Source organism: Typha latifolia, chromosome 6, assembly GCF_019914945.1.
Source record: "Typha latifolia isolate L0001 chromosome 6, TyphaL0001v2, whole genome shotgun sequence".
Classification (NCBI taxonomy): domain Eukaryota; kingdom Viridiplantae; phylum Streptophyta; class Magnoliopsida; order Poales; family Typhaceae; genus Typha; species Typha latifolia.
Window position 1 is genome coordinate 2,896,184 of NC_133091.1, and position 14,183 is coordinate 2,910,366.

At 34.0% G+C, this 14,183-nt stretch overlaps 2 protein-coding genes across 14 annotated transcripts; one reads left to right on the plus strand and one right to left on the minus strand.

Annotated features, from left to right (window-relative positions):
- Positions 1-864: 864 nt before the first annotated feature.
- LOC140790358 (uncharacterized) lies at positions 865-7,851 on the plus strand. 7 transcript variants are annotated; one of them, XM_073140406.1, is made up of 5 exons: positions 865-937; positions 2,351-2,406; positions 3,083-3,142; positions 4,752-4,877; positions 6,108-6,430. In XM_073140406.1, the coding sequence occupies exons 1-5, from the start codon at positions 920-922 to the stop codon at positions 6,217-6,219; spliced, it is 372 nt and encodes a 123-aa protein (XP_072996507.1). In that variant the 5' UTR covers positions 865-919; the 3' UTR covers positions 6,220-6,430. The 7 variants fall into 7 exon arrangements, with proteins under 7 accessions (XP_072996507.1, XP_072996509.1, XP_072996504.1 ...); XM_073140408.1 differs by lacking the exon at positions 865-937 and adding an exon at positions 1,135-1,150; XM_073140403.1 differs by lacking the exons at positions 865-937; positions 2,351-2,406 and adding exons at positions 2,743-2,934; positions 7,433-7,851 and having other exon boundaries at positions 6,108-7,353.
- A 672-nt stretch (positions 7,852-8,523) lies between these two features.
- LOC140791390 (uncharacterized) lies at positions 8,524-14,140 on the minus strand. Of its 7 annotated transcripts, none has more exons than XR_012109563.1 (6): positions 13,959-14,085; positions 13,236-13,610; positions 12,799-13,003; positions 11,722-11,865; positions 9,733-9,901; positions 8,524-8,800 (listed from the first exon to the last, which is right to left on the minus strand). XR_012109563.1 is itself a non-coding variant. In XM_073141940.1 (6 exons), exons 2-5 carry the CDS (start codon positions 13,400-13,402, stop codon positions 9,340-9,342), a joined length of 558 nt encoding a protein of 185 aa, XP_072998041.1. In that variant the 5' UTR covers positions 13,403-13,610; positions 13,959-14,085; the 3' UTR covers positions 8,524-8,800; positions 9,324-9,339. The 7 variants fall into 7 exon arrangements, 6 of the variants coding, with proteins under 6 accessions (XP_072998041.1, XP_072998045.1, XP_072998042.1 ...); XM_073141940.1 differs by lacking the exon at positions 12,799-13,003 and adding an exon at positions 9,324-9,417; XM_073141944.1 differs by lacking the exons at positions 12,799-13,003; positions 13,236-13,610 and adding an exon at positions 9,324-9,417 and having other exon boundaries at positions 13,959-14,140.
- Positions 14,141-14,183: the final 43 nt, after the last annotated feature.

Consider the following 14,183-nt stretch of genomic DNA (forward strand, 5'->3'; position numbering starts at 1 on the left):
ATAAATTAATCATTTTTTAGTCATATTTTGACAACATAAATTTTGCTCGGTATTAATTTATATACTTTAAAAAATTTATTCAATCATCTACAATTTTATATCTCACGAAGATTATCAAATTTGATCTCGTAAAAAGCTTCAAATTCATTAGGATGATAGCTTAAAAAATTCTTTTGCTCGGTATTTTGGTTGTATCTTTTTCATCTAAAGTTTAGATAGTTTTTATTTTCAGATACTTATTGAAAAGATTATATAATTCTCTACAATTTTATACCTTGAAGAATCCTAAAATTCAATCATTGTTAGGCAAACTTACCAATTCTTCACAATTTTATCTCTAGAAAAAAAATGTACATTTGTTTAGTGTTTTTAAATATCGTAATCTGCTGCTATAATTCATTTAGTATTTTGGTTATATATTTAGATAATATTTTAGCATCAAATGAAATCAAATGAGAAAAAAAAAGTGCTGTCTTCTCTGGAAAAAAAGTATTATTATTTTTTTTGGGAAAAATTAATTTTAAATTATATGAAAAACAAGTGAACTTTGGTTTAAAAATATTGTAATAGAAAATACAAATGAAAAGAATTTACAACAAAGAAAAACTTCAAATTATTGGTGGGCTTCACTCACTCTCTCAATCTTATTCAAATGAAGGGCGAAAATAAAACAAGAATATTGTGATATTATTTAGATAGAGGTGGGTTTTTGCAAATATACCTATGCCGAACAGAAGAAGGGGTCGATTCGCATATATCTGAGAAAGAGGAGGTTTTTTGGAATAAATATCAAATGTAGGTAGTTATTTGGAAAATATTATAAAAAGGAACACCATGCATCATGCATGTAAGGTGATACAACCCTATACTATCACCCACATCCTTTCCGTGCCCTAGCAATTCTTCGGAGACGATTTCCATGGAACCGATGCCGCCGGTCTCTCTCTCTCTCTCTCTCTCTCTCTCTCTCTCTCTCTCTCTCTCTCTCTCTCTCTCTCTCTCTTCTCTCTCTTTCTCATAAAATTTCAATGATCCTTGCATCTGTTTCAGATGCAAACCATTCCTTAACGGAGTTTATTTGTTATTTGCTCTTCCCATTTGATTATTGGCTTTGCTCTTGTCTATTCTTGTATAAATAGCGCGAATTATGGTACGAAATGTCCTTTATATCATTTACTCGATTAAATTTCTTGCATATTTTTATGATGATGATGTCTTTATGTACGTGTCTTATCTATAGTGCCGCGATGAAATATCTGTCAGTTATTTGGGCCTTCTCACCCTTGAGTTGTGCTCCTAGTTGTCCTCATATTTTCGGGAGAAAGGCTTGTATAGATACTATTGCTATCTTTTATCTGTTATTGTTGTTGCTGTTGTCATTCTTTATATATTTTGCATAAATGATGAAGGCACAAAATCTTTCTTTTTTTTTGGCTTTCAATAGAGAAGTGATTCCAGCCGTTATTCTTTCAAATGAAGTAAGTTTATTTTTAAGAACTTGATACAAGTGTAACTCATGAACTGTTCCTTTTGTACAATTGAACTTTTCCATAAAGGTTTCTGTGAAGATTTGTTTTTGCAATAGGGACACCCAGTCCAGAGGATTGGACAGTAATTTTTTCTTGGAGCCTTCCTTTAGGAGTTAAGGCACAACATGATGAACTCCAGTCACTTTCCTTACTTGGGAATTGTTCTTCGTAGTTGCCTCACACCATAATCTCTTTGATCTGTGGCCGGTTCTGTCCTTTATGCAGCTTCTTGACCTTTTTGTGCTGTGGCATGCTTACCTCTGAACTGAACCATTTTTACCCTTCTGGAACTATATTATGGTTTATTTTAGTCATTTTTATCTCATCTATTCTAGGTTTCATTTTGCTGATAACCTTTGAGCTTTTGGCCAATTTAGGTTTTCCGTGAAAATTAATTTGCTTACCGAAGTCAGGTTCTAAAATAAATGCCCATGCAGAGCGTCTACATTGTCATCCCAAAAGAGAACTGCTCTCTCTAAAGGAGATTTACTGAATTAGTCACTTTCTCTGAAAGCGATCTATTGTTGTAAAAATAAATTGCTCTTCCTAATAGCAAGTACACAACTGATTTCTGAAATAGTTCCTTTTTAAAGTCACATACTGAGTGATTTTCAGGATCTACTTAAAATTTCTTAAGTAGCACGCTTTCTTAGAGAGTGAATATCTTTTAAAAGGCACTTTAAACCCACTGACATTGTGCTTATGTAGCGTGAACTCACCTATATGGATATTTATTTTGAAAATTCACTTAGATGGGTATTTATTTTTGCGAGGAAATCTAAATCTGTTAAAAACTCTTTTAACTTTTTCTGCTTTTGCAGATAATGGCAGCGACGACAGAAGAAGTACGTGTGCAGACTGAAAACATGTCCCTTAGGCATGTGATACTAGTTCCTGATGCATACAATTTAGAAGTTTCTCTTTTTATTTTTTTGTATATAATCTTTATTGACAGCCAATATAAGATACAAGCGATCTGCATGATGGTTAATTGAAACTATACTTTCTCAGGCATCTTCCTGTCTGCAACATAATTTTTTTAGATATTTGTTCATCTAAGATGTTGACAAGAAGTCCACAGAAGTATTTTCATTGGTATAGCGTAGAATTTTCTGAACCACAATCATAGCGACCTCTGAAGTATGAGCACAATATTCATGCTGCTTATATTATTGTATTTTCATTGTGGAATATTCCAGTTATCATAACGACCTCAGGTATTTGGTTGTCTTTTTGCAGTTTGTTGGAGATAAAGTATATCCAGTTTGAATTATACTAGAATATTCCAAGTCTGCTATAAATATCTTTACAACGTGCTATTTAATACTGTAGGTTACATGTGTACTGAGCGAACAACCTCTTTTAGTTCATATAACGCATTCCTACGCATTCAAGAGCTCAATTTGTCTGTTATTAACTTGTATTACTTTCAACATTTTTTTCTTTAGAACCTCAAATTTTTTCCAGCGATAAAGTTTTCTATGTACCTTCTGTCACAGAGAGTGTCGTGGATTATTTTTAATCATTTACTCTTGTGGTTATGCTTTTGCTAGATCTGGAGAGAAAATCGAACAATTTGTTACACCAAGTCGGACCTTTGGTGCAGAGCTTCGGTATAAGATTCTAAACTTTATCTTTCCTTCTAGTTCAATTATGCATGAATAGTGGAAACGTTATATTGTTGATACTTGATAGTTGAAACTTGAAACAATGAAGAAAAAGAGCTATGTTCTTTTATGTGCTCCTACTCTTCCTCATAGGGGCTTTAAGTCTTACTTTAAATGATGGACATACTCCGGGTACCTAATTACTACTAGGTGCTAGAATTCTACTCTCCAATATGTATGTATTTTTCCCTCTTATGGATCCTTGCATGTATTTACAGTATATATGTAACATTATAGACGATGATTTAATGTTAAGCCATATGTTTGTTAGTTGGCACTGTGCTGAGTATGGAGGTACCCCGAGTGGTGAGCATGGCTGTTACCAACAGTCCTGGTTAGAAGGATGCTAAGGATTTTAAATACTTCCATACCCTACCTGTATCCGTTTTGCATACATATCGGATGAGATACTTATCATATACTTCGTGGACACATGTGAATACTTCTTTTCTGTATCCAGTCTTTTGAATAAAATCAAAATTTGAATGATGTCTGGATAGTTCTTGCATAATTTTAGGATACCCATAGGACCTTCTTAGAAACTTACAAGTCCAAAGATAACTCATGTTGAAAGTATCCTACAAGATTCTATTTGTAAGAAAATTTGACCCTAGATAATATTCCATGCGGAATAAGTTATGAATTTATAGGAGGTCCATCATATGATGTTATGCCACAATCAAACTCATGATGTGCAAATCAAATTTCTCTTCTTTCTTTTAATTTTAGTAACTAACAATTTGTTATAATTAGGTAGTTTTGTTGGTGAATAAATTAGAAATATGCATGTGTATATCCTATATACTATCACATGTTACAACAATGTTTTCTTTATCACATTCAAATTACTGTATCCGTATTTATGCCTCATAGGAAGGACGACATATATGGTTTGAGAAACGATATACATAGTTGAGGCAGCTCTTTTCAACCATCATATTAAAGCATTTATTTGCTTTGTGCTATTGTTATATTATGGTAATAGACTTTGTAGTAGTACTGGCTCCCATAGCAATGGCGTATTTCAGTTCAAGCATTTGCTCATATAATCTCTTCATTCCAAGAGCACCTCTGAATTTCATGCCTGCAGAAGAGTTATGCCTACATCTGTCATGTTCTGAATCTGCTCTCATTTCGGCTTAAGAACCAATTCATTCTAGTAAAGAGAGGAAGAGAATCACTTGAGTATGCGTAGCAAATAGAGGATAGGAAGCAAGTGCAAATGCTTCTTAAGGTAATTTAATTGCAGAACAATGTAAAGCTTCGAGTCCACCTAAATGTCTCTTTTTTCATGGTTTCATCACTTTCCTGAATTTTAGGTACTTATCCAACACGGGAAATGGGCTTTCTTACTTGACTGTATGCATTAATACTAAAGAAATGAGACCTCACGTAGATGTGACCAGCACTTTACAGAAACCTAATACGTAACAAAAAGCCCCACCAAAAATGATGCAAAATCATCTGGTTATTTGGATTATTGATATTTCATTCACTTCTAGATTATTATTTTATGTTCTCTCTGTTCTCTTATTTGCTGATTTCTTATGATAAGGTACAAGCGTAAAACCCTTAGCATCAAAGATTTGGAGAGTGAAGTGATACGCGTTGCACTGTGTACCTTGAAATTTGACATGTATGACAAGTTTGTAAAGGCTAATACTGAGTTCACAAGTGGAAGGTATAGACTCTTGTCTTGTTTATTCTTCCTTTCAATTATTTTAGGACTATTACTAGCATGGTGCAGCATATTTTGCAGTAACTTTTTTGTGTACACTGTCAGGTTATTGTTGTATGTCATCCTATATTTTGCATCATATCAGTGATGTTCTACATGTATGTTAACTCAAAGACATATTTTTTTTAGAAAAAAAAGGAATGGGATGAAAGAACAGCAAATTGGCCTAAGGTAAAAGAGACAGGACAAAAGTGTACATACTCATGTTATCTATCCTGTTGTTTCATCGTCCCAGTGTTCAGGCAAGAACAACTGAACAGATTGCTCTTAAGCAGCTAGTAACTGGTTGGCCTGTAACTCGATGTGTTGAATGGTGCTTGATGACCAATGCCTTTCAGTTGATACAAGTTTAGCTTGGTACTTGAACTAGCTTAAGCAGCGGTACTTTCAATTGTAGGATTAGCTTGATGCTCTGTGGTGTGCAACTTATGGGTTCAAATTTCAAAATGCTAGAAAAGTAGAAAAAAAAAGTACCATTGTACACATAGAATGTTAACATCCGTTCACAGCTGATTCCAGCTTGATTGTGCTACTAAGTACTAACTTGAACTTGCTTAATCAATGTTGCTTTCAATTTTAGTACCAGGTTTGATGCTATGTCATGTGCAACTTATAGGTTATTTGAAAACGCTACGATAGTAGAAACAGTTAACGTTGATAGAATGTTAACATGCTTCCAGCTTGCTTGTGCCTGCTACTAACGCACCTATAGCATCTTTTGTTTGTTGTTGGAAAAATAAAAAGTCAATGGTCGAATAGAAACCATGAACTTAACTGAGTCTTGAAATAGTTTATATATAGTTTTAAGTTTATGATACCAAATATTTTGTTTGACCAGCTTTTCTCTGCTCCTGAAGGTTTTGGAGCTTGAATTATCTCATACATATTAATTGACACAGTTTGGTGATTGCTATTACAATTGGATCGTTGGCTAGTTCCATGCTAACTGTACCTGTTTGCTTGTACGTTATTTGTTTGGTATGGTCATGCAATTCACTGTGTACTTGTGTAGGCCCTTTTATTAATTAATGGCATGTCAAATACACCGGCAATCTAACATTAGCTCATCTGGTGGCTCTTATTTACCGGTTTATAAATTTTCTTAGTTAGAAATGTATGGCACTGTCATCTCTTGTTTGGTTTTATTTAGTTGTTTTTCCTGGCATATTGCAGGATGGCTCCTGATGAGTTCTTGGCACAGTGTAAGGAGCTTTTCAAGCATTATCCGGTGCTTTTCGAGCCTCTTCGTAAACATGTTTCAAAATATGCAGCAGGACCACGATGAGAGCGGAGGTGATTGTGTGAACATTAGCTGCCCTTGTTCCTTCCTTAAGACAAACAAATTAGTCAAGTTTATGGATGCTCATGACATTACTTATGCAGTAAATTTAGTGTAGAACATTGAGATTATGAGTTAAATTGAATTTGCTTTAATGGAGAGACAGATCTAATCATTTATAAGTTATCCAAGGTGAGATATGATTATCTGAGCAGAATTTATGGTGACCACTTTTATAATTAAGTATGTGATATAGACAGGGACTTTTGCAATTTAATTGCACTTAGACTTTTCAATTTGTGATAATTATTTTTAGTGAGCACTTAATTATTATAAAACATGCATTGGCTATAAAATAAAAATATATGGACTCAATTTTATGTACTGAATTAAAAAATAAATCAAATGTAATTATATTGCAGAAGCTTCAATACAGTTGTGTAGTTGCTACCAACTACCTAATAAATAATTTATGATTGCGTTTTTTTCTCTGTGTCTTCGACGACTAGGCAAATAATGGTATTCTCACATTAAAGAGGAAAAAAAAATAATTTTATCATTTAGAAAACAAATTATTATTTTTTGTTCTTTTGATATGGTGGTCGTCAGGGACTCAAACATGGTCAAGGGTTAAACTAACCTTAATCCTTAATTCTATTTTTAAAATTGTTATTTTGACATGCCTATTCACCATATAACACATTCAAGACATACTTACGATGGTCTTCCAGCATGATATTATTCATGCATGAGCTGTGAGTAACATAGATTATTGCCTATTAAAAAGAAAAAAAAGAAAAAAAATACCCAGAGAAGCGAGCTTCCCAAACTCATCAACTTTACGTTTAGTCACGATTTATTGGTCCAGGATTGAATTTGGAGCATCTATATATATATATATAATATAATATGACCCTTGCAAGCCTTAAAACAACCTAGACACTAAAGAGAGTTATCCATGGCTGATGATGCCTCTTACGATCCAGACATCTTTACAGACTTAGATCCCATTGAACATGGTTTCACCTCATCCTCACCGTCAGATAATAATAACTCCGGAGGAGACAGGACAGAAGCTTCCTATGAAGAAGGCTCAACAGACACAGAACTCGAAGATAGATACATCTCTAACTCTCAGAGGTTTTAATTTGGTATATAAACTTGTCTTATTTTAGAGTTTTCATATTTACTTTTGATGATTTCTTCTCTTCATTCTCAGTGAAGAGCTGAAGGGGTTGGTGAAGGAATTCCAAGACAGCGAGTGTGGATGGCGGCATCCTCTGACGACAAACGTCAAAGAGTTTAGTGACTTGGTTGAGAGGGCATCTAATCAAGAGATCTCGGTTGACAATTTTATGTGGGAAGCCTATGAGATACTTGCTGCATTTCCCCTTTTCTTAAGGAAGTTAGACAGCGTCTTCCCTGGTTTCATGAAATGGGAGCCTATCGGCTCAGTCTTAATTGGCTCGTGTCTTAGGAATGATGTGACGGTTCCTGTATGGAAGCCTCGGTACCGGTAAATGTTTTTGAGGGTTAAGTATATTTTAACTCATATATATATATATATATATATATATATATATATCACTTTACCATCTATGTACTAAATTATTTTTTTTAATCAGTTTATTTACTTGTCCCTACTAAAATAAAATCATTAGTTTTTTCTTCAAAAATAATAGAGCTTGCTCAAATGATAAAAATGTCCCATTGTGTTTATTAGGCAGAATAGATAAAGTTTAACCCATATTTATTTTGTTCTTAAATATAATCTAACTATTAAACTTCATAAAATTTCGGATTTTATAAAACTTATTATATAATTGCATTATCTAAAATATAAGAGAAAAAATATGTAAATATTTTCTTTGAAGAGAATTAAAAATGGAGAAAATTCAACCTATCATTTAATTTTTGATTTTTTTAGCACGCTTTATTAATTTGCTGAAAAATACTAAGGATGTCACTTTAATAGTAAATACATAAACTGATTTGACATCTTTTAAAGTACAAAAAATAAAATAAATATGAGCATAAGTATAAGAATGTAAAATATATTTAATCCTATTCATAATTAGGCTTCAGTGAAAAAGCATAATATTTGTAATTTTACTAGGACAAATTCGTTAGTTTAATGAAGTATAAGTTTGTGTTTTACTATAAAAAAATTTCAATCTGTTATAATGTAGCATTTAATATTGTCTCTCTAGTAAAACAAATTCCTCTCAACTCTTAATCCCAAGCTTTTACACTGACATAAGTTATTTGTCTCACAGCTGAATCGGGTTTTGAATTGATGCTTTAATGCTCTTTTGTATCTCTAATCTTTGCTTTTTAGTATTTCATTCCCTGTAATTGTTTCCATTTGACCAGTTTCTCAATGAGATCTAATCGAGATTATTTCCCATTTTCCCTCAAAAAAAAAAAAAAAAAATTTCCGCTGTTCAAAAAACAAAAAAAGTTCAAACAAAATTTTCACCTCATCTTGCTGCTGCTATCTTGAAACATGTTTACATAGAAGCTTGAAAAGCACCGGTAATGCTCGAAAAACTCCTTAGACTATACCAAAAACTCATCAGAAGCCATCCTGCCATGTACCAGGAAATATAAATAAATAAAACCAAACAAGAGATCAAAGTCCAATGCACTTCTAAATATGAAATTTTTAGACCGGTAAATAAGAGCCACCAGATGAGCTAATGCTAGATTGCCAGTATAATTGGCATGGCATTAATAATTGCATCTTACACAGTGAATTGCATGACTATACCAATTCAAGCTCCAAAACCTTCAGGAGCAGAGAAAAGCAGGTTAAAAAAACATATATATTGGCTATCATAAACTTATGACTACTTAAATCACCTGCATCAGAAATATATAAGCCTATAAAAGAAGCATTAGAAGAGTAGTAAAAACTTTAAAGTGACCCTTGTGAGCTAGATGGAAGCAAATAGTGATGTTGAACATCTCACTAGGTAGAGGAGGAGTAAGAGAACCTACAATTCTGAGAGGTAAGCAAATAATTGTTCATAAGTCCAGCTAGGATGGCAGTTACCCAACAAAGGATTCTAATTGTCATGGAACTTGAAGAGGTAATCAAAGAGACTTACAAAATGTTGAATCTGATTATGGAATCGGGAATATCCCACCAAGTTGTACTTGCTGAATTAGTACCGATTCCAGTTGAAGCCGCAATGATAGAGCCTGTTTAGGTTATTTGAACTGCTAAGTACAAGGGAGAGAACTGAGAGAGTTTTATTGGCACAAGGAACAAGTGATGCTAATTGATAATCAATTAGCATTAGCTGACAAGCTATGGTCACATGGATCTTCTGTTTGGATGGTCAACAAATCAGGCATCAAGCAAATAGTTAATGTAGAAGGTGTAGCTCTTACACATTAATACACATACAAAAACAAACAGCTAGTTTCCATACATACTGATAATATATCAAGACTTCACACATCCAAACTTAAGAAACAATAAAGAAATAAGACTTATACAAGTTTAAGATTTACCTCCAAACCCAATTTTCTTAGATCCCAAATGTATGTTTCTTGAGGCCGCCCGTACTTATCCAACACCTCAACTTGAGTAAGGTAACCAGGATAAAGCTCATTGATGGGAACAAAAATGATGTGGAAAGGTCCAATGGCATATCTTGCAACCCGCAAGAACTTCTTTATGCTGCATTGAGGAAATTTTAATTTGGTATATTTTACTCACAAAGAATTATTACTCTAGACAAATTATAAAGTATTTATTCTGATGAAAATTACTAAGATATTATTAAGGAAAAGAGTAAGCAAATAGGAGAACTTCTTACCTCTTAGTACAAGATCTTTCATAGGAAATCTCATCATTGTCTCTATTATTTCTTTATCCTTTTCATTTTCTCATCAGAAATCTATCTACCAAGTACCTTTCACACTAGCTTAACAATTCTATGTAGTTAAACAAACTAAAAAAGATGGAAGAAGAAATCCAAATTTAGTATTTTCCTTGCATATTGTTCCTATATGGAATTGTACTTGATGTGAGAATTAGCTTAAGAGTTGTCATCACTTAAGAACAAAACCCCCTCTATGTGTAAGGTTCTAAACAATTAGATCCCTTTAGACTTTCAAATAAAATAGCTAATATTTAAAAAAACAATTCAAGAGTTTTGATTTATCATAAGTTTACTGAATTATTACAACTCATGATCAGATATTCACCATTAATAAGTTCTGAACAGGATGAAAATATAATATACTTTTAATGGAGAATTAATGGAGAAATGCAGCCAAAATTTGATCAAATATGATATTTTTAAACTGAAAACTGCAGCCAGCTCTTAAATAAGTTAGTATGTTAGCCAAAAAGAGTAAACACTAATACTGCAGTCCATAAGGAATATGTCTTGCCACAAGAGAGCACCCAAAAAAAATAAAAAAACTTGCTCGGATTATCACTGAATTGTCTATGTCAAGGTTCTGAACTAATGTAACCGTTGCAGTTTTGTAGATGCAAGCCAATAAAATGGGACAAATAGTATTAAACTATTAGTTCTAACAAAGCAACAGATAAAATTTAGTTGCTAACAAACTATTTATTCTAAACTTCAGAGCTAATTAAAAATGCCTGAAGATGCAAGCCAGTACTCTTAATGGGAGGATCAGGTATAAGCAGCATAATACCATCATTGAGGATTTTCAGCTCGATGTATCCTTTTGTTTCATTTCAAAAAACAAGAAAGAAAGAAAGAAAGAAGGATTTGCTCTAGAAGTTAGATTCAAAATATTTGTAAGTACTTAGAAATTTCAAATATAATAAGCTGATTAATGGACTGGAATTTTGTTCCAAACTGAATATCAGATGTGGTAGTGAATACTATAAACTCAGCACTTCCAGCTACGATAGATAGTACAAGAGACATGTTCAGTGGAAAAGGTTGATGTCACTAGAATGAAAAGGAGAGCAAGTAATGCAACACATAAATGAAGATGACGACATGAGAGTCCAATAAGGTAACCAGATTAAATGGAAGAAAATGGAGAGAAAATAGAATGAGCAGGAAGATAGAAGCCAGACAAACTTACACTTTTTTAACTTTTTATCTCTTCAAAAAAAATCTAGATCCAATATAAGTATCTACAGCTTGGACCTTAAGAAACCTCACACAAAAATGAAATTAGATCCTAAGTTTTAGGATGTAAAAGAAGAAACAATAGCCAAAGTCTGCAGGCCTCTTTATATGTTCTTCCAATCTGCCTAATAAAAGGTCCATCAGCCCTTGAACACCTTAGAAAACTCAAACTTCAGGAAAAGTAAAGAAAAAGCACTGCTTGACCAATTACTTCCATAAAAAGTTGAGCATCTTTTTCATAAATCTATGTATCACACAAAACAAAACCGTAAACTAACTAGACAAGCCATGAGTTTGTAAACCATTATACATACTTGACGAAAAATATAAAATAAATTTGAAAAGCTCATTGAAGCTCTTCTCTAACATAACTACCTACATTTCATCCTTCTCATTCTCTGGTGCCTTCCTCAAATCCCAAGATGCCTTATCATGTGCATGGAAAAGCTCAAAGATCCCTTCATTGTCTGTCGTCCAGTATATTTCAAGTACTACGTAATTGAATACTGCAAAGGGACTTGACCTGTTTCATGAAGTTAGTGTTGTGATATAAGTAGAACAAAGAAAAGAAAAATAAAGTCCTTGCTCAGCACTTAATTAATTAGTAATATCAAGAATTGTCATGCATGTGGCATGTGTCGTCCCGGCCACCTATTATAAGTAATAAAGGAAAATGATGGGTGATGGATTAGCTTATTGGATCTTGTTTTCAGTAATTGCAGATGTGAATCCTATTATAAATAATAAAAGAGTCTGACTTAACATAAAGGATTCTATTTTAAGTGATGTGGATCCTTTTAAGTGATAACATTCTAGCTTATCAAATAAAAAAAATACAAATATACCCATTGTGATGTCATTGCATTAAACCTTTATAGTTAATCTCACCTAAGGTGTTTTTGTCCAAAACATCGAAGGTTTAGATCTATAATAGTGAAAATATAGGGTTTGAACCATAATGTTTCTTAAGTTAGGGTTTATAGTTAGATCTCCAACATATCTTTATAACAGCAATATTGCCATTCTGGAAATGATTACGTCCTCCTATTTTAACTTGAATATAACTAAGTTGAGTATGTTTAACAATTTCTTTTTCATCCATCAACCATACTAACTTTTCCCATCTGCATATATACACATGTAAAAATGCATTGCTCACATTGCCAAGAAAAAGGAGGTTATAAAGATATGTTGTTGCTTAATGCAACAACCCGGCATCAGTAAACTGAATAGATAAATATATTCACGATAAATGTTTACAAGAACTAATCAAAAGAATGATAACTACTAGATTTCATTAGTAAAGGTGTGTATGTATGTAAAAAAGAATAGAAGGAAATATGAAAAATAAAAACACAAATGTGTAACATCGAATTGTAGAGATTGGGCCTATTAAAATCCGAAGTTTTAAATTGAACAGGTTTTGCAGTCAGTAAAAAAGTCGATAAAACTTTACCTTTCCCACCCTAATATAGAATTTCACTTTTTTTCTTCTGTAACACTTCCAGGGCCTCTTTCTCCCTTCCTCATCCTTATCTTTTGCAGCCTACCTTGTAAGAACTGAAAAAAAAAAGAGAGAAGAGGGTGCGGTGCACGTGCAACTCTTTCCCTCTCCTTCTCCATCACACAATGGAAGGAGTGGCCACCGGAATTCTGACACTCTGAATCAAATTCGGATTTGAATTAAGATTTGAAACCTAACAATAAATATAAAACCTAACCCTACGTTGTTATTTCTCTCTCTCTTCTTCTTAACCCTCGTCGAAGTCTTTGTCGTGGGATCAAACCGTCGAAGCACCATCATAGCAATCGGAGATCACCACGCGACTCATCGGTGAGCCTTCTCCCACCCCACAAATTTTATTTAAGTTTAATAAGGTAGATTGAAAATACCTAAAACTAGTGCCCACGGCTTTGTTGGTGAATTGCGTCAACCGACGGCTTTGGGTCACTAGTGCTCCTTCACCAGAAGCTTCGCATCGCCGGCCTTGTGCCGTGGATACTCTCTTTAGAGCCCTTGTGGGTCGGATCGTTGCCGGCCATGGAGAGAGAAGGGTCATCGACAGTGGCTACCCTCGGCAACCTTCCTCCACCCTGTGAGGTCGCAAGATCATGATGGCAATCAGCTCTCTCCTTCTATCTCACACTACCCTGGGAAAATGGACATCTATCGCCTTTATGGCAGTGCTTCACAAGCCTCCATAGGCTAGATAGTCTAGAGCTCACTTGATTTATCTGTATTTGGTTACTGCTGTCATTTATTTAAACCTGGAATTATTAAAGAAACATGTTAGGGATCAATTTATCCAACATTCTGAAGGAGGTACACTGGTACAGACATCTGCCCTAATACCTAGAAGAATCCACACGCTTAAACTTGACTATTAGGATCTATAATTAACATCCTAATAGACAACAATACAACAGGAACTCCTGTAAAGCATCAGAGGACATCTCACTGATACTTGGTATCGGCCGCAAGTCTCAGTGAGGACTTCCATCAAACAGTTTAAGGGGTAAGCTCTTATCCGCGCGACAAACAAAAATTTACTAGTAAGCAAGAAAAGCTCAGAGAAATAAGAAGCAGCCAAAAGAAAAGGAAGAACATGAACTCACCGAGCGTTAGGCAAGACTTCATATGCCCTGCTGAGAGGATCCATGACATCAAGATCCCCGCGCGCACCACCCCGACCAAGCACGTTCCCTCCATTTTGGACCCTATTTATTGCTAGTAGGAGTGTGATCGGATCCGGATTATCAGTCGGATAACATCAATCCGAATCCATAGTCTGATCCGGTTAAAAAATCTTAGATCAATTCATTAAATATGAGAAAAAAAAG

Excerpts from the sequence above, each read along its gene's own strand:
- LOC140790358 (XM_073140403.1), top strand. The coding sequence starts at position 7,172 with ATGGCTGATGATGCCTCTTACGATCCAGACATCTTTACAGACTTAGAT. Across the intron at positions 7,354-7,432 it reads TACATCTCTAACTCTCAGAG|TGAAGAGCTGAAGGGGTTGG; the intron begins GTTTTAATTTGG and ends CTTCATTCTCAG.
- LOC140791390 (XM_073141940.1), bottom strand. The coding sequence starts at position 13,402 with ATGACCCTTCTCTCTCCATGGCCGGCAACGATCCGACCCACAAGGGCT. Across the intron at positions 11,866-13,235 it reads GCCGTGGGCACTAGTTTTAG|GTCAAGTCCCTTTGCAGTAT; the intron begins GTATTTTCAATC and ends TTCATGAAACAG. Across the intron at positions 9,418-9,732 it reads TAAGAAAATTGGGTTTGGAG|GCTCTATCATTGCGGCTTCA; the intron begins GTAAATCTTAAA and ends TAACCTAAACAG.